Source organism: Pogoniulus pusillus, chromosome 3 (genome assembly GCF_015220805.1).
Source record: "Pogoniulus pusillus isolate bPogPus1 chromosome 3, bPogPus1.pri, whole genome shotgun sequence".
NCBI classification, from domain to species: domain Eukaryota; kingdom Metazoa; phylum Chordata; class Aves; order Piciformes; family Lybiidae; genus Pogoniulus; species Pogoniulus pusillus.
Window position 1 is genome coordinate 22,019,441 of NC_087266.1, and position 23,080 is coordinate 22,042,520.

The window sequence follows — 23,080 nt, forward strand, 5'->3', positions numbered from 1 at the left end:
TCAGGCTCTATCATCCTTTAACTAAATATTCCTTCAGACATATACACCATGCTGCATTTCAACTTCTTAAGTATGGTAAAGCATGACAGCATGCAAAGCTCTGCAGCACACAAACATATATAGTAAGTACATTTTAGAGGCTCTTAAAGTCAGCCAACTCAGTTACACAAGTCACAGCACCTAAGGAGAGCAAACAGTTTCAGTTTGTGCTTGTCAATGCCCAGATCCCTTACTGGGAGACTGTTTATGCAGAACAAGAGGGTTATGCTTTTTTTGCAAGTGACTTAAGTTGTCTTGTGTCCAGCCAGACACTTCCTAGCTGCATAGCTTCTAAATAGCAATGAATTGACACTCTAAGACCCCTTAGGACAAAACCAGCTAGGCTAAAAATACTAATTACTGAGAGTCAGGCACAACTTAAACTTGCAGTTAAGACCTATCTCTTGCATCCTTTATGTAATTACAATTTTCCACATTTGCAGTATTTAAAGCAGGTCTCACACCAGAATCACCTTGCAGCACTCTAGACTGCTGCTAATCATGGTATTTCAACAGCACAGATGTTTTAACACTCTATGTATTCTTTTTCTTTTCAAGAACTACAATTTCCACAGTAATTTCTTACAAGACACTATCTTCCATATGCACTAGAATCTATGAAGTTGTTTTATACCTGCTGATAGCCATTGCTTCTTCAAGAAGACAAACGAGCAGAAAGGGGCTCTTTTTCCCCACTGTGTTCGTTTGACACTGTGGTGGAGGGGCTGCAGCCCCAAAAACAGAGGCCTCCCTATGCCTCTACATGCCTGGACATGTTTTTCTGCCAGAACCCATGGTAGTAAACAGGTTGTGTAATACACACACCCCCAGTCCATGTATCCCTGGGGTCCGCCCAGGTGATCCCCATGTTTGGGAGGGTCCAGGCGAACAGAGCCTACCTATTAAGGTAAGGTTTGGCTTACTGCCAACCTGATTGGTCACTTTAGATGGCCAAAAGGGGACACAAATCTCGGCCCACGGTCTATAAAGAGGGGTGCAAAGGTGCACCACGTGTTCAGACTTAGCTGTTCAGACTCAGCTCTCTGATTCACACTGCAGCTCTGACCTGCACCCAAAGCGCTCAGTCGCTCATACTGACATGCTCGGAAGCCAAAGCATTGCTCCGATGCGCACTGAGGCTTTAGACCTCTTACTTTGATCTCAAGGTGCAGTTAACCTGTCTGCATACCTTTAGAAGCAGAGCACATTCAGGCCTGCACTTGATACGTGTGGGGAGTCAATAGCCCCTAAGCCTAGAGCAGCTGTACATACTGGCCTGCTATCTCGATTTATCCACGGAGCTCAGTCTCCCAGCAGCCTGGCACACACTGCATGCCTGCTGCTGTAGCCTGGAGAACCAGGACGGCAGACCTTCTAGATTGTCTGCAAACCCACAAACACAGCCTGCTAGCTGTGAAAGGACCGTGCTAGAAGCTGCACGGACAAACATCCTTCTCCTGTTCCTGGAATCCTGCCAGCTGACCGTCTCTGGACACACAGCATCCAGAAAACCAGCAGTGTTGAGGCAGAGACCACCTCACACCAGGAGAAAAGGTTAGAGAAAACCCTGCTTACCCCAGAGACTGGGAAGACTTATCATTCCCCTCCCAAGCCAGGAAGATTCCAGCCTCACAGAGATACAAACACTGGGCACACGCTGTGACACAATCCCGGGAGGGTGATTAATAATTAAGGGCAACATATTAAGTAAGCTTTGATTCCTTTGTAAAATAAGTTACCTCTGTCTTAGAGCAGACACAGTTTCAGCCCCTACTGGGCAGACAGCATAGTTGTTAAGAGGCATTAAGCCTGAGGGAAATTTCTCTCTGTCTATAGTTGATAATTTGATGGTTAATAATCAAATCCCTTTACATATATATATCATATCCTAACTGTTTTCATAATCTTGCACAAAAGAACTATTCAGAGGTTGGGGGTGGCAATAGTTTGTAAATATTAATTTTAATAAATTATTTTTATAAAAAATTAATACCACCTCAAATTCATTTCTCACCTCCCCCTAACAAGGGAGGCATAGAGAAAACCCTCTCTGCAACAGACACCCATACACAAGTGGAGTTGTCCAGCATTCAAGAGGCCTAGAACAAGTTGTTCTAGCAACACAATATGCAAGGAGACTTACATGGTCATTTTCAATGTTTTGCAGCAGCCTTGGGTCATCAAATTCACACGATTCACTGGTAGAAGGAGGTAGCTGGCTAAAGAAGAAGAAAAGTATGTTCAAACATAGCAGTGGCAATACTTCCAACCTCAGTACTTAATCTGTTTTGTTAGAAACAAAAGAAAAAACAACCTAAGGTTCCACTTTCTTTGCAAGTATTGTGAGAAAATAGCAATGCACGAAATGTTGAAAAAGAGCAGTAGTTTACTAAGAACATCAGCAAGGACCACTAAACACTCGGAAAAACAAGTATCTGAGAAGATTTAAGTGTCAGCACACTTCCTAAGACACATGCAGCAGAACAGCTTTTAATTTTTTTGTTAAATATATTTAATCAATACGGTGACTCAAAGCTGAGATACTTTCAAGATAGGTCAAAGATTAATATCCCTAAGCTCCCTCTCCAGTCAGAGTTCTGCTTCAAACGTTGATCCCTGGAGAATTCTGAGTTTAAGTACACAAAACGAGTACCTGGAAAAAATTCCTCCACAAAGCTCACTAGAAAAGAGGTGTAAGAGGAGGAAAAAAAGATGGTAATGAAGAAAACAAACACTGAAAGAAAAAGAGGCATCCACAGAAATCATAGCTCAGACAAAGTAGCATCATATCATCTATCACCTTCGTAAAAGGCAATCATAAAAATGTGTCAGACCAGGGAAAAACGCTAACTTAATTCAGCAGAAAGTAGTTGACAGCATTCAGTGCCTACCTACTTCTTGGGTGGAGAGTCACCTCTTACCTATATTTGTCAAAGCCACAGCAGCTCTCTCTGGCTCTCCCCCCTCCCCTTCCTGTTCATTTGAACACAGTGCAGTGACACTTCAGATTTAACAAACCCTTTTGTGTAGAATGGGACAGACCCATTGCTTCTACTCATTACATTTCTGAGCAAAGAAGAGTAGTTAGTAGTTGTTATGAGATTCCTCAATATTAAGCTCTTTCCAGATTTAGTTGTTAAAACACAACATTTCAATTAAAAATGTTGGTTTTCTCCTTGTCAAGTTTGAACTTAGTGACTGTGAAGAGTAACAGTCTTTAAGCAGAGGCAGGCTTAGTATAAAGAAGGTTATTCTTAGCTTTTAACTTGGTTGTCTGCTTATAAAAAGCACTGTGCTAACATTCACCCAAGCCACTCCACCCACCATCTCTCCATGCAGGAGGATCCAACACTGCCTACCAGCTCTGCATTTTTGCACAAACACATTGATCTCTAGGGCTTCATCCAGTCACAAATTCAAATGCTATCTTGACATAAAGTGTTTCCACTCTGCTATACAGAACACTGACATCTTAGAATGCATTTACCTGAAGTCTTCTGATGAGCGTTCTCTTTCCAGCTCCGGAAAGTGACTAAGGGATAGAAAAATGAAAAAAAGAACACTTATTCCACTCTGCTAACTGAAAAATAGGTTGAAGGCAAAGATCAATCATCACACATAGAAACCTATGCTGGAACCATGGGTTCAGCTGTTCATACATTTGCAAGTTTATTTAGCTACCATGAAATTCAAAGGTCAGCTTGCAGAGAGATCTTAAGACTACCTATTTCAAACTAAGCAAGACAAGTGCTATGAAGTGCTGCCATGACTCAAATTGATCCCTTTGACAGAAGCAGGACAAAAACATGAAGTAGGTATCCCTCCCATGCAGTATTTCAGTAAGTATTCCTGTGGAATACTTAGCTCTACAAACACAATTACAGCTACATGGTTTTAACATAATTTAGATTATCTGAAGGAGGCATGGAAATGTAACTGACAATTGCTACCCTTGGGTTGCATCTTCTTTCCTCTGGAAACTGCAGAGGTTATTTAGCACTTCTGGTGTAGTTTAAACCATGACCAGACAAATTAAGGAACTTCATTTGAAGTAATCTTAAGCTGTGCACCTAATTTGTGTTGCAGGACATAAGAAAAGCTATTAGCAAAGGCTACAAAATATACTTAGGTACAAACTGAAAACCAGAATGTTCTCACATAAAAAATATGTACCATTTAATATGCACATATAAAGCAACACATTGCTCAACAAATTATACCTACCCATATGTCACTCCAGCAATACTACATTTCTTAAAATTCATTATATTGCATGTTAGAGTACCTGTTTTATCAGAAAACAGGTATTTCACCTGGAAGAAAAAGAAAAAAGAAAATGTATTTTTTAAGCAGCAAAATAACAGAACTCAAACTAACATCAAGATTCAGGAAAACTCTGGAAGAGCTCAAATGTCACAGTATTGATCAACGTGGACTTATCACAGCCTAGTTTCTCTCACCAAAACTACAGTAATCAGTTTTAAATAAAATTATTCTTTCTTTATCTCTGAACATAGAAAAGCTCAAATAAATTGTCATGGTTTCAGCATGCTCAGGACTTGCAGATGTACTTTTTTTTGTCAGTTGAACACCCACCAAATCTTTTAACTGCACAAACACGCAAAAGCAAGACAAAAAAGCCTAACACTAAAGATATTCCTGCTGATCTTCAGAATACAGAATTTGTTTGGGTGTTGCACCACTGCCGCTCTAAAAAGAAAAAAACAACAACACACAAAACAAAACAACCAACCCACAACCTAAAACCACAAACCAGTACAATGCAAGGAACATCCTACAGTAAGCCCAACTCATGTTCTGCAGACCCAACTCATGTTCTGCAGACAAACATAAGATCCTTCTCTCTGGTCTCCAGTCATGAGCAGTGCTGATGCACAACATGCACAGCCATAGCCAACACTGCCCAAACTAACAGTCCCTTAATGAAAACCAGTGACTGCCAGCTGCAACCTGGAGGCAGCTTCAACACACCAGCATGACTTCTTGGAGCATTAGCAAACTCAAGCTTCTCACCTTCAGCAGGCACACTATCTTACCTCTGTGGCAGACAGGTCTTTAAACCAGCAACTAGTAAGATGAAAATGGTGATAACATAGGAGGCTGCCATTTTAGAGACCAGAAAGTTTTTTCCTCGAGTTGCAAATACTTGGAACTCAACTCAAGCCAGTGCACAATACTACTATTCGAGTGAACCTTTAGCTGTGTGCTACACTGCTTCTAAACACAGGATTGGAAATGGAGCCTGTGCGATTTAGAAGTTAAAGTGGGCTTCCTTTTATTTCTGGATACCCAAGTCATCCATTTTAGCATACAGTTTTAAAAAGAACCTATAAATTAATTCAGCTAACGAATCCAAAAATGCCAGTCTAGTTACATGGAATCACTAATAAGCCATTTCTGTAAACAATGTAAAGGCCAACACAAAACATTACGCTACATAGTAATTCACTCTAGTCAAATCAGTTTACAGCTTGATCATTTCACATCAAACACAGCTGAATAAAATACAAGTTTTACCAATCCTAAGGAAAAGGCTAATTGGATTAGGTGGGAAGAACACAGAATACCACCTGTTGAGCAGTGTGTCCAACACTAAATAGACCTGCTCTTTAGCCAGGCTTACTTTTGTACATTGTTCCAGTATAAAGAGTCACAACTAAAGAGCATCTCTCCATGGCCCTCGATTAAAAAAAGTCAACTTAGAGTGAAGACAAGAAATAAAGATTCAGTTCCTAAGCTTCATGCTGCCTATATGACCTCCAATTTGATCCAGTGATAATTCATTGTTTAGCTTATAAGGCTTAGACTAATGAAATAAATGATGTCCCATTAACCTAAGCCACAGAGCAACAGAATAAGGCCAATTTGTACAGCATAGCTTCCTATGTTCTGTCTTCCCAGAACATCTCACAAACATGATACTCGAAAAGCTGTCTCACCTGCCCAAGTTCCTCATTAAGGTTTGAGGTTCTGGCCATTGCAGGCGTATCTGTTTCAGGATAATACATATCTGTGTCCTGAAAGAAGAAGAAAATCAGACCTGTGCTAAGCAAATTAAACACTGAAGTCTTCATCCTTCTTTCAGTCAGCTTCAACTTGGCTTAACTTATGCCCATTTTAAGTACATTGGTGGAAGTTCTGAAGGTGTGAAAGACAGCACCTCAGGCTTAATAGGGGTGCCTCCTTTCCAAAGTATACCTCCATACCACAGGTACATGAGACAAGCAAGATTCAGCTATAGGTAATTATCATTTCCTACAGCGTGACTCTAGTTTAAGAATTTAATACAGTAGGAAGAAGCTCCAACAGGCACTAGCCATGCTAAACGTGGTCTTCAGATACAACAATGTAAATTACTCTAGCCACAACTGTAATTAAATACACAATTTAAGTACTTTGTCAAATTAACTCCTATTACAACATTTAATTTGGAGCATAAACATAACAGCTGCTTCATGAACCAAAGAAATTTCTTGGATAAGCTAATCCTGCATTTCCAATGCATGAGCAGCTCAGAGAATAAACACAATAAAGCTTATTTAATTACATTTTAGAGGAACTACTACTGTAAATCTGAGAACTAATGCCTATTGAGACAAGGTATTCCTCTTGGTTTTGTTCAGCTTAGAAGACAATCACTACAGTATTCTGGTCCACAACAGAAAAGAAACACACTTTTAAGTCAAAGCTTGCCTGAACAGCAGGATCATTGTTGTTGTAGAAGGCATTTTCAACTCATCTCTTCACAGAAATACTATTACTCATGCCACAAATCTCTCAAAGTCAGCCTCAGACTTTTTTTTCAAAAACTAAACAAACAAAAATCACAAATGCCCCACAAAACACAGCATAGCAAATACAAATGGAAAACCTCACAAAATCCAAACTCGTGTCCCCAAACTAGTCTAGTCTTGCCCTCTGCTGTGCCTGAGAGAACCTGTACAGTACTGAGAAGTTCTCAAAGGACATTTACTGAAGAGAAATCATCTACAAGACCCCCTTCAACCAAAACAGCTGAGCCTAGCTGAGCCTTCCTTCTCATCCCAAATATACATGAACCTAAAATACCCATGAGCGACCATTTGCACAGTGAATCTTCATATAACCAAATCTTTCCACTTCCTGTGGGAAACAGAAGTAACGTAGAATAAATACCTGAACTTCTCCCTGCCTTTCCCTGAAACTGCATCAGAAAATGTGCTAACAACTTCAAAGTGGTTGGTTAGGAGTTCAGTTTTTCCAATGTCACTTTCAAAACCTGACATTAACACATTTATTCTTGTTACTTACCCAATTTATAAAAAGAGCCTGAGTAAACTTGACAACTTCCAGTGTCACCAGAAGACTGATTGGAATAAGGTTGTTGTACAAGATTATAAATGTCAATAGATTGTACCCGAAGTTTACAGACAGCATTTCTGTGAACCAAATGACATAGAGCATCAGCAGACAGAAGTCTGAGTAGTACAATATAGAGGCAATCATCTTTCTGCAGTTGACCCAACAAGGTTTAGTAGTGCTAAAATAATCAGCAAGTGTGTTGAGGTGTAAGATTCTTTTTAATATTGATTTCAATACCACACAGATAGAACACCCACAGAACACATGCCTGGATACACAGCACATTATGCCAGGTGAAAAAGGGCAAGACTGGCAAAGCTATACACATTAGAAAACTTTCTGAACAACTTTGCCCAAACAGATGGTGAGAAGTATGATATTCTACGTTATAACCCAAACCTAGATTATCTTTTATGTCAACTGCCACCAATATCACTAGCACCATAACTCTACCTGTCAGAAAATGTCCACTTGTCTCAGTGGAGTCAGAAAACAAAAAGATTAAATTTTGCTCTAAAATCCACCAGCATTGGCTGAGTTGATAAGTTACACTAAAGAAAGATAAAAAGAACAAGCTGGCTGTAAATAGACACCTAGCAAATGAACTGAGGCATCCTGCTTCAGCAGATGAGTAGCAATCAATGGTGACAATATTGAGCAAGTTGCCCAAACATGCCAGCACAACTGGTCCTAAGGGGAACAGGAAGCATTAATAGATAACAGGCAAAAATGGGCAAGGATCAACAGAAATACAACATGAAGGCTTCTGTTGATGGTGCTGCCACAGACTGTCTTTATATCAAAAGCTTACACAATTGCCTCTTCCTCACTTAACCTGAAGCTTAGAGAGAGAGTTCTATGAGCATGCAGAGCACTCAGTACAATAAGGTCACAGCCCACATCACACAATAAAGGTGCTTTCAACATGAAAAATGTTAGTAAGAAGGCAGAGAAGCAAACTATGAGACAGGAGCTACAGAAGTTGCTGAAGCCTCATGAAGACCACAGTAAAACTTCAAGTTCAGACCTAGACACCTCCAAGTATGAGCACACAAACTCTTTAAAATCTTAGATGGGTTTATAGAAACAGTAAAAACATGTTTGATGGTTATTATTCTAATCCAATCTTTCAGATAAATCAGACATAGAACAAAAACTTACTATCTACCTGCCTAGGCTGAAAGTCTCTCACATGTGGTAGGTACAGACATGATAGAAACTGTGCATTCAATTTACAAAATAAGCATCCATACAGACTACTCTGTCATCCAAGTTTATTACAGAATGCACCTATATTAGCAGAAGTTCAGGTGTTTGTTGCATTCATCTTTTTCAATATTGCTTCTATCAATGGAACACAAAAATTACAACTCCCTCATTAAAGCAAGGGACCGGGTAGAGAAAATTTTCCCAGTTGCCGATATTGCTACTAGAAGTCATTACAACTATCAAAAACCAGGAGCAAAGATGAGGCACTTCCATGCTTCTCCTATATTGATTCCCTTTCATTACTATCACAATTACAGTTCCTGAACAGCAGAAGATTCCCTTAGCCACCTGTTTCACAATCACCAGCAGAAAGATAATTTGCAGTTTGTGAGAATTGTTTTCACATCTGCATCTCAAGATGTTCATAACACTTATAGCTAGCTAGTGTAACCCCCCCCCGCCCCAAGTAAGAAGTCTGCTGGTGAGCACTTGATTTCACCATTTAGCATTTGTGTAATGCCCATCTTTGACATCTGAACTAATAAATCGAACAAGTATAAATGAAATCAAATAAAATCCTTTACTGCACACAGTAAGAGATCAGTTTTCTCATTACAACGTAACAGAAGGTAGAAGCCAAAGGAGACCTACAAGAAGGCTGGAAAGGACTGTTCACAAAGGCCCATATGACAGGACAAGTTTTAAATTAGAGAAGAGTAGATTTAGACTGAACATTATCAGGAAATTCTTTACCATGAGGACAGTGGAAAACTGGAACAGATTGCCCAGGGAGGTAGTTTTAAGCCCCATCCTTGGAAATATTCAGCGTCAGACTGGACAGGGTTCTGGGCAACCTGATCTAATGGAGGATGTCCCTGCTCACTGCCAGGGAGGTGGAATAGATGACCTTTGGAAGTCCCTTCCAACCCAAACCATTCTATGATTTCATGACTAATTAATACACAAAATCTTAATATTCAGCATGTAGGAGTTTTCTCTACAACAACAGCAGATCAGCATTTCTGAAAGCAAAAGAAACAGCTACAGAAATCCTTTGCCTTTTTACACAAGCATAAAGTTGAAGGCAGCATCAAACTGATACCTGCTATTCAGCAGTCAGGTACAGTCAGACGTGGTAAGGCAGGCCATGAATGATCTATTTTGAAAACAAATTCATGCACAGCATCTCTACAGAGTGCAAAAACTTGAGCAGTGCCATGTCCAGAAATAACTCTTTCCCCTCTTCTGTTTCTGTCCTGCTCCTTGCATGGCAGCCCAGTGATAATTACCTAACTTTTAAAAGGCTTTATTAACAGAAGTCTCACTGGCAAGCTCAACTCATACCAGACCATTCTTAAATGAATAAATCAAAATGGGACATCCAATATCTTTTTAGTTTCTCTTAATTTCTTATTTTAAGTATTCACTTAGCAAAGTTAAGAGCTTCGCCTACAATCTGACACCTCCCAGGCCTGCATACTCACTGTTGGAGCCAAGGTACCAGACGACTTCACCATGTGTTCTGTTCCACAATAAGGCACCTACAGAACTGACAAGGGCCATCACCAGGAGAATACAGAACAAAACCAGGATCTGCATGTTGGTCACTTTCTCCACATTTGATCTTTTCAGAGGTGCCTTGGTTGAGTTCTGAAAAGCAGTGTGAAAAGAAGTATGGCCATGGCTTATACAAGAGGAAACTGCAGAGGCAAATTTAGTTTTTAGAATCCATTAAAGAACTTGCTACTTCAGCTTTATTTAGCTCAATAGGGCAAGCAAATCTAAGCAAGGTAGCAACAGGAGTCAATGTCCTAATGACTCCAAAACTAACAAGAGATCAGAGGAACAGAATCATTGAGTTTTAAAGATCCAGTAGGTTTATCTCCTGGCTCTCCATCACACTGCAATCAGAGGTGAGTAATACATACAAACTGCTGGTCTCTCCAAGTACTCTCTATCATTAAGGCAATACAGAGAGACTGCAATCTCAACCTAATTATCTCCATGTGCTAAAATTTTAAGTGGTCACTACCACCTCCTCAGCTGTTAAATCTCAGGTTTAGATATCATCTAGTTACCACATGAATTAAAATAAAATAGTTTTGCTTATACACGGAGATGCTTAAAGACTGATAGCAAAATAAATGTTTATGCAGCACACACTGAATCTCAAATACAACAGTATCCTTGTGTTCCTCAAGACCTCCAAATCTTAAACAGCTACAAGGAGTCAAAACCATTCCACAAACAAGTCCAGAAGATATGTAGAACACAGGAAGAACATTCAGCTTCCATCAGAACATGTTCTGTATTGCCTTAAAACTTTACCTGCATGAGTTTTGTATCATGTCCTGTATACACAACAATACCCAAGACCCACTGTGTATTTCTTAGTTGTGCACCTCTTAACAAGATTTGGTCAGGACCAACTGGAACTGGGCTGCAAAGCAAGAAATATATCTTTTAATCCTTGGTAACACTTAAGCAACACAATTCTCTCTTCAGCCTTACTCCACCCTCCAAAATAAAGCCAAAACACAAAAGGATAAGATCACGTAATAAACAAACTGTCCATACAACTCTAAAAAGCACTGAAGCCTCTGTTAAAACAGTGACACAAGGAGCTGTTCTATTTATCCAAAACTTGAGAACTTAGGTGGCAGATATAAGCTTGCCCTGCACTTGACCTTGGCTAGTAGGTTCTTTCTCACATCAAGGACACAAAACTATTACACTTGGCAGAGACTATCCGTTCCAAACACACCATAAGCTCACATGCCATTAAAGAGGCATTCTGAGATAACTGTATGTGCTAGTTTGAAGCTAGCTAGAATGTTTTGGTGAGAAGAACTAGATCATAGGCTGTGAAAGGAAAACAATGGTGATGTCTACTCCCCTCAGAGTCTTGCTGAAGAAGAAATGAAAACATTAGATAACTCTCACCATTTTGTCTCACACTCTGCCTTGGTCTTCTGACTGAGCTACATCTCTCTAACACACCCTCCACTCACCTTTGCTTCATAACCTCTTGGCTGAACCTCTATTCTTCCTTAGGGCTGGGGTAAGGGTTGAGAGGGGCAGGGGGAAGGTGCAGGGGTGGTTGAGAGCCCCTCCTGGGGACTCAGGTTTCTGAGAGGGGAGTTGTGTTTCTGTATTACCTTTTACCTTGTCTATTTCTGTATATATTGTATATATTGTAAATATCTGCTTGTATATTGTGCTAGCTGTAAATAAATAGCTTCATTTATATTCCCAGAGCCAGCTAAGACTAGTCTGGGTAACTTCTAAAGTGTGGGGGGCAGGGAATACCCAAACCATCACACTGTATCACTCATATGAGTTTCAAGTGGGACACAAGTGACCATCTACTGGTCTTGCATCTGTCACCATTCAGATGAATTGGCCAAGAAATGCAGTTTTTGTGTAGAAAATGAGGTATAGTCAGACAAAACTTTCATATTCAAGGTCCATGAATTCAAGTGCTAAATCTACCTTAAGAGGTGCAACAGATTGATAAGGAGTGCAGATTCTAGTATCATTTTTATTTATAGATCTGAAGCTGGTGCAGCCTTTGGCTGTAATTGGAAGGGAAAGCTTTCCCACTTCTGCATATGTCCTGAAACAAGTAGACTGCCCCAAGACTCAACTCATTTCCCCGTACTCCTTTTTCCCTTTAGATATTACTTCAGACAAATAAAAAAAACCAAGCCCTCCCCACACTGCCAAAGAAACGAACTCTCTCACACCAAGCATAAAACTCCATAGAAAAAACAGAACCACCTTAGAGTGGCAGATGCTCTGATTAACAGCTGTTAATTATTACCCTCCTCTTCCACAGCAAAAAAAGCATGCATCTACTCAGTGCTGCCAACTAAAAGCACAGGGGAAGCATTTTTCCTAGCCAAGTTAGTCACTACCTTTGACCATCCAAGCGCAAATTTCCAGTGAAATCATAGAGATGACGATTGGGTCCTTCACATTCTATCCTTCCAGATACTTTCATCAGTTCTTCTCTTGACTGAAGACTAGCAGTTTGAGACAATCCCTGCAGAGACAAATTCAAAAGGAGATTGCTGTCAAAAAAGATTATTAGAAGGCAATATAGGACAAAGATATTTTCTTCCAACATCTAAGACACCGAAAGGAATTGTGTGCTGATTTTCTATCAGGTTTGTTGCTGAGGCTTTGCTTTGTTTTTTGTTTGTGGGTGTGGGGGGTTACTGTTTGTTTTGATTTGGTTTGTTTTCTGCAGGGTTTTCTTTGAGTTTTGGGGTTTTTTTTCAGGGCAGGGGGTGGAGGCAGTTGTTGGTTGGTTGGTTTTGGTTTTAAAATGAGTATTCAGTTACTATTTCCTGCAAGACAAGTTCATCATGGACACAATGTTGCTTGTAAAGGACTGGTATAAGGAGTTATATTACCTACATGATCACAGTGTAACCAGGTAAAGCCCCACCTACAGCACCCAAAAGTCACACATGTGCAGGACAAAGCAGAAGATAAGCAGTATAAACAGGACTGGGTTTCCTCTCCAAGTACTGCTCAACTAATGTGCAGCTAAATATAGCAACTCCTAAGTGTAGTTTCTCTTGGATCACTGCAGCCATTATACTATTTCTGCTGAAGGTTAATTATCAATCCACCATGCAACCGTAACCTGATGTACTGTTACTCTATCTCAGCACCACTCCACTGCTTTTTCATCTGTCTACGAACATCTCCACTTGCTTCAGTGATTCATTTAGTGTTTCTTCAGACAGAATTTGGCTGCAGCACTGAAAACCAGGTCAAGGCCTTAAGAGGCCCCACAACTTGATTAGTGTGTTTTAAGCATGTGTCCTGGAGCAGATAATGTGACAGGAACCCAAAAAAAATCTTCTTTAATGGTAAATCATATCTTTACAAAGGTAGGAAAGAAGAAGGAAATGTACATCTCTCAAAAAACACAAGTCTGTATTTCAAAATCCTAATCTGAATTTATTTTTGCTATGAAAGAAGGCAAATATTCTAACCTATTTCTAAACATGGTAACAGTATTTCTTCAACAAGACTAGAACCCAGAAGACAAGTTCTCTTAATTGCCACAAAAAGATAACAAATTAAACATATAAAAGGTTCTTTTGAGCACTCTGTAGAGGCAGAAGCAAACAGATTGGCACTAGTGGCAGCATCAACTGTAGCTCTGATCACAAGCACAGCTGACTTATTTTTCCAGAAATACAGCACTTGGTTTCCACTTACTGGACCTTCAGCAAAAGAGCCAAGGTCTGCTTGATTGGTTCTTGTGGGCTTATAACACTTCCTCCACCTTAGTTCCTTACACTTGCACATGAAGCATTAGTGCTTGGGCTTATATCTTCAGAAACCAACAACTTACTGCCACCTGAAAGAAGTCAGGGTAGGGTTTTTTCCTTGGGTTTGGGGGATTTGATTTGGTTTGGGTTTCTTGTTTGTTTGTTGGGTGGGTTTTTTTAAGTACTACTTCTTGTCATGCAAAGCTAGGCTCTGCATTCTATCTAGTATTAGCTACATGAAAAAAAAAATGAAATTCATTGTTTTACCTGTCTTATTTTGAGATTTGTCTCTCCATCAAGATTAGCTGTTTCAATATAACACATAGCTTGTGGTTCACTGTGAAGAGCATAACATTTTCATTACTATAATTTAGTGGGTTTTTGCATGCTACTTTTGCACTAAAATTGTCAACAATATACTTCAATACACTACAGAACACAAAAACCCATATTGGTGATACACGACCACAGAAGAGCCAGTTCAAAATACACAATTTACAGAAACGTCTTTGGATATGAACACTTTCACACAACAAACTACAGAGAAGGACAAATCTAAATCAGAAAGTCAGAATTTATCTTCTTTAAAAAGAAAAAAGAGACTTGAGTTCAGAGTCTGTTCTTGTCCTTCAGTGGCAACCTGAATTTGAACCAAAAGACAGGCATATATTAAGTATAGACTGAGTCCAATTTTATTTTTGACACAAACACCTTAGAACTTAAGTGGTTAACTCAGGAGGGAGAACTCTTGCAGAACAATTTCTCTCATTTCCACAGAGATTTAGAAGCATTTCCACAGAAAGTTGTGGTTTGATTTTTTAAAAAAAAATGTTAGTAAATCTATTCTGTGTAAAATTCTTTTGATGTCTCCTTTCTTCTGTGGGGGAGAAAATGTCAAGATAAAGCAACTGTTTATTTCATGTCTGACAGTCATCTCAGATACAGAAAATTAATACATGCAAGACACCCCTTCAGAGCATGCAAAGCCTTCTGGTGAACTGAGGACATTTAGTATTGTCATTTAAACAAATCATGGGAACAATATTCCCTGTGAAGCAGAACTGCCATAGAAACTGCTATTGACTTGAGGCAGATCAACATACTTCGAGTTAAATTCTCCAGTTGTGTGATCACCAATGACAAGAGGTTAGTAGAATAATGTAGAGCGAGATTGACTCATGCAAGCTTAGAAATAAATCACAAGTTTTTTTAGTATAATATATCAGAGGAGAAGTTCAAGCACAGTAAGTACTCCTCAGTGCTGAAACAAGTCCTTAATGTCAAGGTGTAGCCTAGCCACATATTAAGGTTGACAACTGCTTGTTCAAAGTTTGGTTTGTTTTTAAAATACAGTATTGCATACCATGGAATTAAGTTACTGCTACCCTTGATCATGAGACAGTTCAGAAAGAAAATGAGCTTCCTTCCCCATACATCTTTGAAGAAAAAAAATTGCCAAAACCAAGGAAAATAGGAAATGCAGAAGCTTAGGAAATAAGCCTCCTCAGAAGTTGTCATCTAAGTGAACTGTAGCCTAAAGACCATAAGAACCTGGAGTCACCACTGAAAAGCTTGCAGACAGAAGGAAATTATGGACAAAGAGCAAAGTGCCATAAGGTTTGGCTATTAGTAAAAAGCATGCTCAAGAAGAGGAACTGTGCTATTGTCTCTTGGCTAAATCTTATCTAAGTGGCCAGTTGTCTCAATTTGGTCTCAAGTTTCAACACAACATAGCATTTAGATTAGCAGCCAAGTACCACTCAAATGGTTTCAGGAACTAACAACCAAGCTTTGTTAGTATATCAGCATATGGAAGTTGTCCCATACTTCACAAACTAAAACCAAGCAAGACTCACAGTGTAGTGCTGCTACCATACCAGGCATAGGTCCTACATACAGTACTGTAACTAAGACAAGGGGTCAACAAATGAAACCCAACAGCTGTTTTTCAGGTTAGTTATTAGATGCCAGTTGGGCTAGACTTCTGGAGTAACTGTTTGAAAAAGTAATCTTTCCTGAGGGGCAGGAAAAATATGCTAGGAAGTCAGTGGAATAAATTGGAAAAGCCTTAAACTTAAACAGAACAACCCTTAAGAGGCCACAGAGCAGGTAACTACACAAAACTTGCATAACAGACCTTTAGCCTTCCAACAAATTAATTGAGTCAACTCAATTTGTAAAATACAGGTACACTGTATTACAAACTCTTGAAGCCTTTTCACATAGGAATTCTACTTCAAATGTGGAGAAAAATCAGTGTCATCTGATGTCTGGTTTTATTAACAGCAAATACAGAGTTTCAAATCCTCTGCACCTCAGTTCATCAGACACATCACTTCTACACCCACTCAGGATACCTGGAAGATATAATGATCATGTCTGCTGGAAGATGTTGCCCATTGGTGACCTTCACAATATCGCCTACTGCTACCTGTTGAGTCAGAGGCAGGAGTACAGTAGCATGGAAAAGAAAAACAAACAGTTTGCTTGTCTGGAATGTTAGTTTGTTATTTTCTTTAACTCAGTTAAAAGAACTGCATCATGCACAGAACAGCTACAGACAATGCTTCTAGAAGGCAGCATACTAGTTTAGAAATATCAAAGCCTTTCCTTTCCTGAAAAATAAACAGAATATTTTAATTGTATTAATTGATAAAAATTGTATCACATGACATGCTTCAACTAGCAGATTCATTACTCTTACATCCAGTTTAAAAACTTCTAACTGATTTCAGCACTAAGAAAGATCAGAAGTCTGCCTTAAAGTAAACTGGATAGATAGATCCCCAAACAACAAATGGAAGCCTGGACAACATAAAATCATCATAGAATCAACTAGGTTGGAAGAGACCTCCAAGATCATCCAGTCCAACCTATCCCCCAGCCCTAGCCAGTCAACTAGACCACAGCACCAAGTGCCTCATCCAGTCTTTCCTTGAAGACCCCCAGGGACGGTGCCTCCACCACCTCCCTGGACAGCCCATTCCAATGGGAAATTTGTCTGCAGATGCAGCCACAGGCCAACTGTAAAACTGTTTAAGGGTATAGAAAAAACATATTACAAGTTCAGCTTCAAGTATCTTCCAGTTGAGCATCCTTACTAGCATAGACACTGGCATTAGCTATCACAATCTTTGGCAATCTTTAATTTCCACTAGAGCCTAACTCTTCAGCAGGTCTCTTGAGGTGGCTCTCATTTCCCAGAAGTTTTAAAAGGGCATACTTTTTCCTCATTTTTTAGTTAACAGGGCTAGTTCTGCTCTTGAGAAGGCATTAACAGCCCCAATGACATCAACACATCCAGAGAGACTTCAGTGAGTTCTAGAAGCAAAGCTCATCAGGTCCTGGCGTAAGGCCTCACAAGACTCAAGTGCCTGATGTAGCAACGCAATTTGTGCTCCTTACTTGAGCAATCATCTTACTAATTAGATTTTGAGAATAAGAACATTTTTGCCTAGGTAGAAAAATAAGCCTCTGTTGAACCTTCAGAGGAAATATGACATTGCAGTGAAAGTCACTCTTCCAAATGTGGCCTAAAACCAAAAACATAGTTTGAACTCTGGAAAAATATTAACTGCCCAAGGTAAAAACCAGTTCATCAGAATTGGACTGAAACATAGTACTAGGATTCAAAGATAGGCATTCATGTGCCTTGTTGAGGGCAGTTTTCACCATTGCAACTGAAAGGATTCCTTCCACTCCAAGTCACAGGGAACTCCTACAGTGTAACATTATTTCTAGGCCTTGGAATTTATTTGGGCAAGAGTAATTCTTGAATGTCTTATTCCATTCCCTCCCATCCCCAATTTTACTTACCTCTTTCCACATAATGTTCTGCCACATTCCATTTCTTAGAACTGGAAAGAAAGCTTAAAGTTAGATTAGAACAAAACCAAGATTCAGATAAATTCCATAACAGCCACCTCAGCAATAGCAAGCATTAAGCAAAGTAGGAAGAAAAACACAAATCAGAAAAGTACTTTTCAGACGCTGAGACCACACTCTTCAGCTCAGCTGCAGGCAAGGCCATCCAAGAGAGAAGAGGACTCTGCCCTTAGTATTTTTATCACCTGCAAGACAACACTTGGTGGCCTGATTTCTTTCTGGCATCATTTCATACTACCTGCAGACTAGCAGTACTGCTACTTGTTTTGGAAATGACCTTCCTTAAAACAAAGGGCATTCTTGCTCCCTGTCAATCAATATCAAGCATCATCATTACGTATTATTTAACCAGAGAATTTTCACTTCTCATCTTTTACCTTACATTTTATTATGTTTTGACTCTGACACTCAATTTCACTAGCATATCATTTGGCCCTTACAAGGCTGAGGCTTAGTCATCATGTAGGCTCAAAGACCTACCGAAAAGCAAAGACTAGCTTTAGCAGTACAAAAATCCTAATTGCTCAAGTTCACATGGAAACAAAAAATGAAAACAAGATACTGAAAATCACCTTGCTTTTCACAGTGCCAAAGTCTTATAGTGCTGTCTTAACACACCCACCAGTGTTCCACTCTGGAACATGTTTTTCCACCCAAGAAGTTCTTCTAGATGCTAAGCACTACCTAAAGAGTAAGCTTTAAAAATTTTTTTACAAAGAAAAACATTATGCCAAATCACTCCTGACTACCCAAATCCAGTCCAGGTCTGAGCACACCAAGTACACTTAAACTCTTCACTGAAAGCAACTACAGACAGTTACAAAAGATATTCAAAAAGTGCAGTGTGCAATAGATGGAAGTTGAAGAGGCCAGCTCCCTGCTGCATGGTTTTCTCCTCAGTTCTAAGCAATTCACATTTGAAAACCATAACAAATTCTCAGAATATAGAACTCTGCTGTATGCAGCCTCAGCTGCCCTAATCGGGTTAGGCCACTCCACAAATACAAATGCAGACCTTGTCAGAACAGATCCAGCACAAGAAACTCATTCCTTGATTCCTGTCCTTAGGCCACTCACCACAACACTGAATCCTGAGATTTAATGCTACAGCAGAAGAATGACAGAGAAGTAAGCTAACAAAAAGTGAGTGGACAGCAACAGAAACACTGCAAGCAATGTGTCTACACTGCTAAGCTTCCACCTATACAAATACATGTAGCTTAGGCAAAGAACAATTTTCTTGCACCACTTCCTTCCCTCTAAGGTACTCTTAGAATAGTCATAGAATCAACCAGGTTGGAAGAGACCTCCAAGATCATCCAGTCCAACCTATCCCCCAGCCCTAGCCAGTCAACTAGACCATGGCACTAAGTGCCTCATCCAGGCTTTTCTTGAACACCTCCAGGGACGGTGCCTCCACCACCTCCCTGGGCAGTGAGCTCTGCTTAGTTCAGAAGTCAGAAGGCCTGAGCCCAATATGTGAAGTGAAAAAGCCATGTACCTGCAGCCTTGACTCAAACTATAAACCCTCAGAAGAACTGCAACACTCAGCATCTCGTGCCTTAACCAGCTTCCTCCTCCCCTAGGAAATGGGGAGAATTTTCAGAACCATCTTTCAGAACTGTTTGCTGTTCACCAGCAATGACCATATTTTGTGGCTAGAAGTACTCTGAACTTGGTCTTGCAGACATTTAAGAAAACTTAGTTTTCATGGTTACCAAATTCAGGTTAACTCAAGCAAATCACTAATGAAACCTTTCCCTAAAACTGTAACTTTACAAACTTAAGACAAAGCTCCTGTTAGACATAAACCAGTACAGAAATATTGGGGGTTCTATTTTGCACCTTTTACTTTTTTCAACCTAGTTTTGTAGGACTAATCCAAAGGACAGAAAAGACTGTGTCTCCAGAATATTTAGAGGGACAAAACTGATGGATCAATAGATTGTCAAAAGATTACTCCTATTCAAAACCAGAGTTGCAATATAAACCTCTTACCAAACACTTCAAACCACACCTAGGTGTGGGGGGCTATTTGAAGAGCTATTTCTCATAGGCAAGCATTTCCCATCAGCCTTGTGCCATAGTTCACTAGCTCTGTACTTTTGTACTATTTGAGGGCATGCCATAGGATATTAAATTGCTCCTTCTGTAATTTGACAAAGGGCATTAAGGCATCAAAACAGTTATTACTGAGCTCTCTGTATCTATGCAATGTGCTGCTCTGAGGCTTCCCTTGATGTGTTAGCACACGTTGTTACCTACAAACGAATTAGAACTGCCTGTGTGACCTCTGAAAAAAGCAGTCTTTCATACTAACAATGTAGCACAGCAGGTCTTGTTCTAAGCACCAATCTCTCATGACTACTAAATAGTGTTCTTGAATTTGAAACATCTTCCCAGACCCTTGTAAAGAAATAACCTTGAGGAACTTTCTGACACTTATCAATACACAACCAGCCAACTTTTCAAGCACAGAGTGGAGGAAAAGTCACTGAAAATATTTCTGCAAACGTTGTGTCTCTTAACAGAAGCACAAAGCTAGCACCTTTTTCTGTTTCCTCCGTTCCTTCAAGTTTCTCTAGCTTTTTGAGACTTAAACGTACTTGGGAAGAAGGGACTCTAATCAAAGGTGAAGTCCATTTGCTTCCTGTTTCACCTGCGTATCTCCATGGAGGAGCATCAGCGGAGCTGCCAAACATGGGGCCAGAGATGCCCTGACTGCAACACTGCCTGACCCACTGCACAGCTATCAATACACTCTTTCTATTTCTACACAAGTTTTCAGTTAGGGATGAAAAAAGTATAAAAGTCTTCAAATATTCAGTGCCAAACAGCATTAATACATTGGGGACACATGTAAGCACCCAGAAGATGTCCGTTATATACTTGCAGTGACACTGAGGCAAATCAAATTCAGAACATCCCCAGAGTTCTGACTATATTTTAAGTACAGCAGATTTGACAGGAAAAAAAATTAAGGTTTCAGCATTTTAAAGGTTTGTTGGGATTTCTGAAAATATGAAGATTTTTGTTCTGCATGTTTTGGATTTGGTTTTTCTGTCTGTAGGCTAGAGTTTGGCAGGGGAGAAAACTGCTTGGTTTTCTGGAAGCTCTGTCAGTATAACTCTGACTATCTTGAAATTACATGAACACATAATTTTTAACAACCACACTTCCATGCCTTGCCTTCAATATTTGTACTTCAAATATTTAATTGAGAGACTATTTAGTCTTACCTATTGTTTTCTTTTTATTCACAGCGCTGTCTGCCTTATGCCTTTTCTACAAGGAAACAAAACATTTCATTACACTCCATCATATTTCATTACAGATTCCAAAACCATTAGAGCTAGAAACACTGGATCAGTTTTGTCTGTTTATCTTTGTTTTATTAAAAGCCACAAAGACTATCTAATATCAAAATGGTTTATAAAACAATGTAATAGAACTTCCAAGTGGGAGTTCCCATATTAGAGATGTCAGGCTTACACTATATCAGCAGTAAAAAAAAAGCCAAATCTCTAAAACGTGTTTTCGGAAGAAAAGCATAAAGGAACAATAATGAACAATGACATTCAGGTGACAGCTGCACCATATACTTTATGTGCTGCTTGCTTATACTCATTTCTAAATTACTTTATTCATCAGCACCTTGCAGAGCAGAAACACCTCTTCATGAGAAACAGTACCCAAGCAAGTTAGCATAGAGTTCATCCAAAAGAGGTTGCTCTAAAGTACCTTGCTGCCTCTGTGTTTTCAAGACACACTGAAAAAATACCACATCTGTCAGGACTCTGCAGGATCTTCCTAACCAGACCTTTCTAATAAAAGCAGGAATAAACAAGCTGGAAGAGGTATCACACAGTATCACAGTATCACCAAGGTTGGAAGAGACCTCACAGATCATCAAGTCCAACAAGTGTCCTTACTTCTACTATTTCCTTATTCATCATGTGTAACTAAAATGATTAATTTATCTCAGTGTGCTACGTAAGTTCTAGTCCAGTTCAGACCTTCGAATGTCAAAAGATCCTTTGCTGCCCTTTAGGAATTGCTCAGAATTCAGAGAGGCATAGTTTTGTGGCATTTTACAGCTCTTTTGAAATACTGTCTTTAGCACAGTCTTCTCCAGAATCATACTTACATAGTCTTCTATGATTTCCTTGATGCCAGCAACTGTTAAAATAAATAGCAATGGCACCAAGGTGGTATATCTTCCTGTTGGAGAGACATCTGGAATTTGCTGTGAACAGAGGGAAAAGATACAGTCATGTAGTACTTGTATTTAAAAGTAGTGCCCAGGGAATTTAGAACTTTATGCAAAGCTCTCAGAAGACAGAACAAAGAGCTTTCTCATTTGAGTGTGACTGACACCCAAATTCAGTGGGCAAATGAGCCTAAGCTCTCAGTATATCTGAAGAAACTACTATCATAAAGTTAGAAGATACAGTTGTTATACATGCTTTTGATAGTATTTCACCACTCTTCACAAGAAAAGCATTTGAATTATGTTATCCACCCCGAAGCAGTGATAATGTAGACTATTTAACAGCAGTTTCACACGTGCTTTTCTCAGTAGGGTGAACAGCTCCAAATTTTATGATAATACTTCTTGGGTTTCCTTATGAAGAACAAAGGTAGCTTGGTTTCACAAACGACACCCAAAAAAACCCTAAGTTCACTTCTAGTTACAAAGTACACATCTACTTAAAATTAAAGTATGTTCAGTGTTTTCTTCACAGTTCACAAGTGAAACAATTTATTCTACATTACAAATCCATTTACAATCAAAGCAAGCCAACAAAGCCATACCTGCAGTAAGGCAATGAAGAGGAAGAATGCATTTGCAGCTTTTCTTATCTGCTCATACAAGAATCGAGGTAGAAATGTCACCACACTGTACTTTGCTGTGCTGCAGATGAGAAGATTTTTATTTTAGCACTTAACCAGAATATCAGACAGGGATTATGACCACAACATTAAGTAGATTTCCAAAAGTCAATGTTAGAAAGACGTTCAAAAAAAAGAGAAAAATCACACAGTAAAGACATACTGCATGTGGAGAAAATGAATTGCCTGGGTTAGGAGAAAGATCTGTACCAAAGAAAAGAAGTACCACACAGACCCCGAAGCCTGACAGTCCCACTTCTATCACTGATATTTGTTACTGGATGAACTATCAATCCAAACTTTCACACCACGGAGAAGCAATCTTCCACCTCAGTTCCAAGCACTTGATCAAGTACTTACTCCTCTTCAAAACATACAGTTGAAGTGTTAAATACAGGAGA

General features: G+C 39.5%; 1 protein-coding gene across 4 annotated transcripts in view; it reads right to left on the bottom strand.

The window, feature by feature from the left end:
• Nucleotides 1–23,080, bottom strand: part of ATP8A2 (ATPase phospholipid transporting 8A2) — a 377,320-nt gene that overhangs the window by 296,226 nt on the left and 58,014 nt on the right. For all 4 annotated transcript variants that reach the window (XM_064172175.1, XM_064172155.1, XM_064172165.1 and 1 more), the window contains 14 exons: nucleotides 22,602–22,701; nucleotides 21,934–22,032; nucleotides 21,026–21,071; nucleotides 17,718–17,758; nucleotides 16,259–16,332; nucleotides 14,169–14,238; nucleotides 12,528–12,655; nucleotides 10,939–11,050; nucleotides 10,095–10,260; nucleotides 7,351–7,478; nucleotides 6,000–6,077; nucleotides 4,264–4,352; nucleotides 3,527–3,571; nucleotides 2,183–2,258 (listed from right to left, as the gene is read on the bottom strand). In XM_064172175.1, coding sequence (XP_064028245.1) covers nucleotides 2,183–2,258; nucleotides 3,527–3,571; nucleotides 4,264–4,352; nucleotides 6,000–6,077; nucleotides 7,351–7,478; nucleotides 10,095–10,260; nucleotides 10,939–11,050; nucleotides 12,528–12,655; nucleotides 14,169–14,238; nucleotides 16,259–16,332; nucleotides 17,718–17,758; nucleotides 21,026–21,071; nucleotides 21,934–22,032; nucleotides 22,602–22,701 — 1,252 coding nt within the window. The remainder of the gene's footprint in view (nucleotides 1–2,182; nucleotides 2,259–3,526; nucleotides 3,572–4,263; nucleotides 4,353–5,999; nucleotides 6,078–7,350; nucleotides 7,479–10,094; nucleotides 10,261–10,938; nucleotides 11,051–12,527; nucleotides 12,656–14,168; nucleotides 14,239–16,258; nucleotides 16,333–17,717; nucleotides 17,759–21,025; nucleotides 21,072–21,933; nucleotides 22,033–22,601; nucleotides 22,702–23,080) is intronic.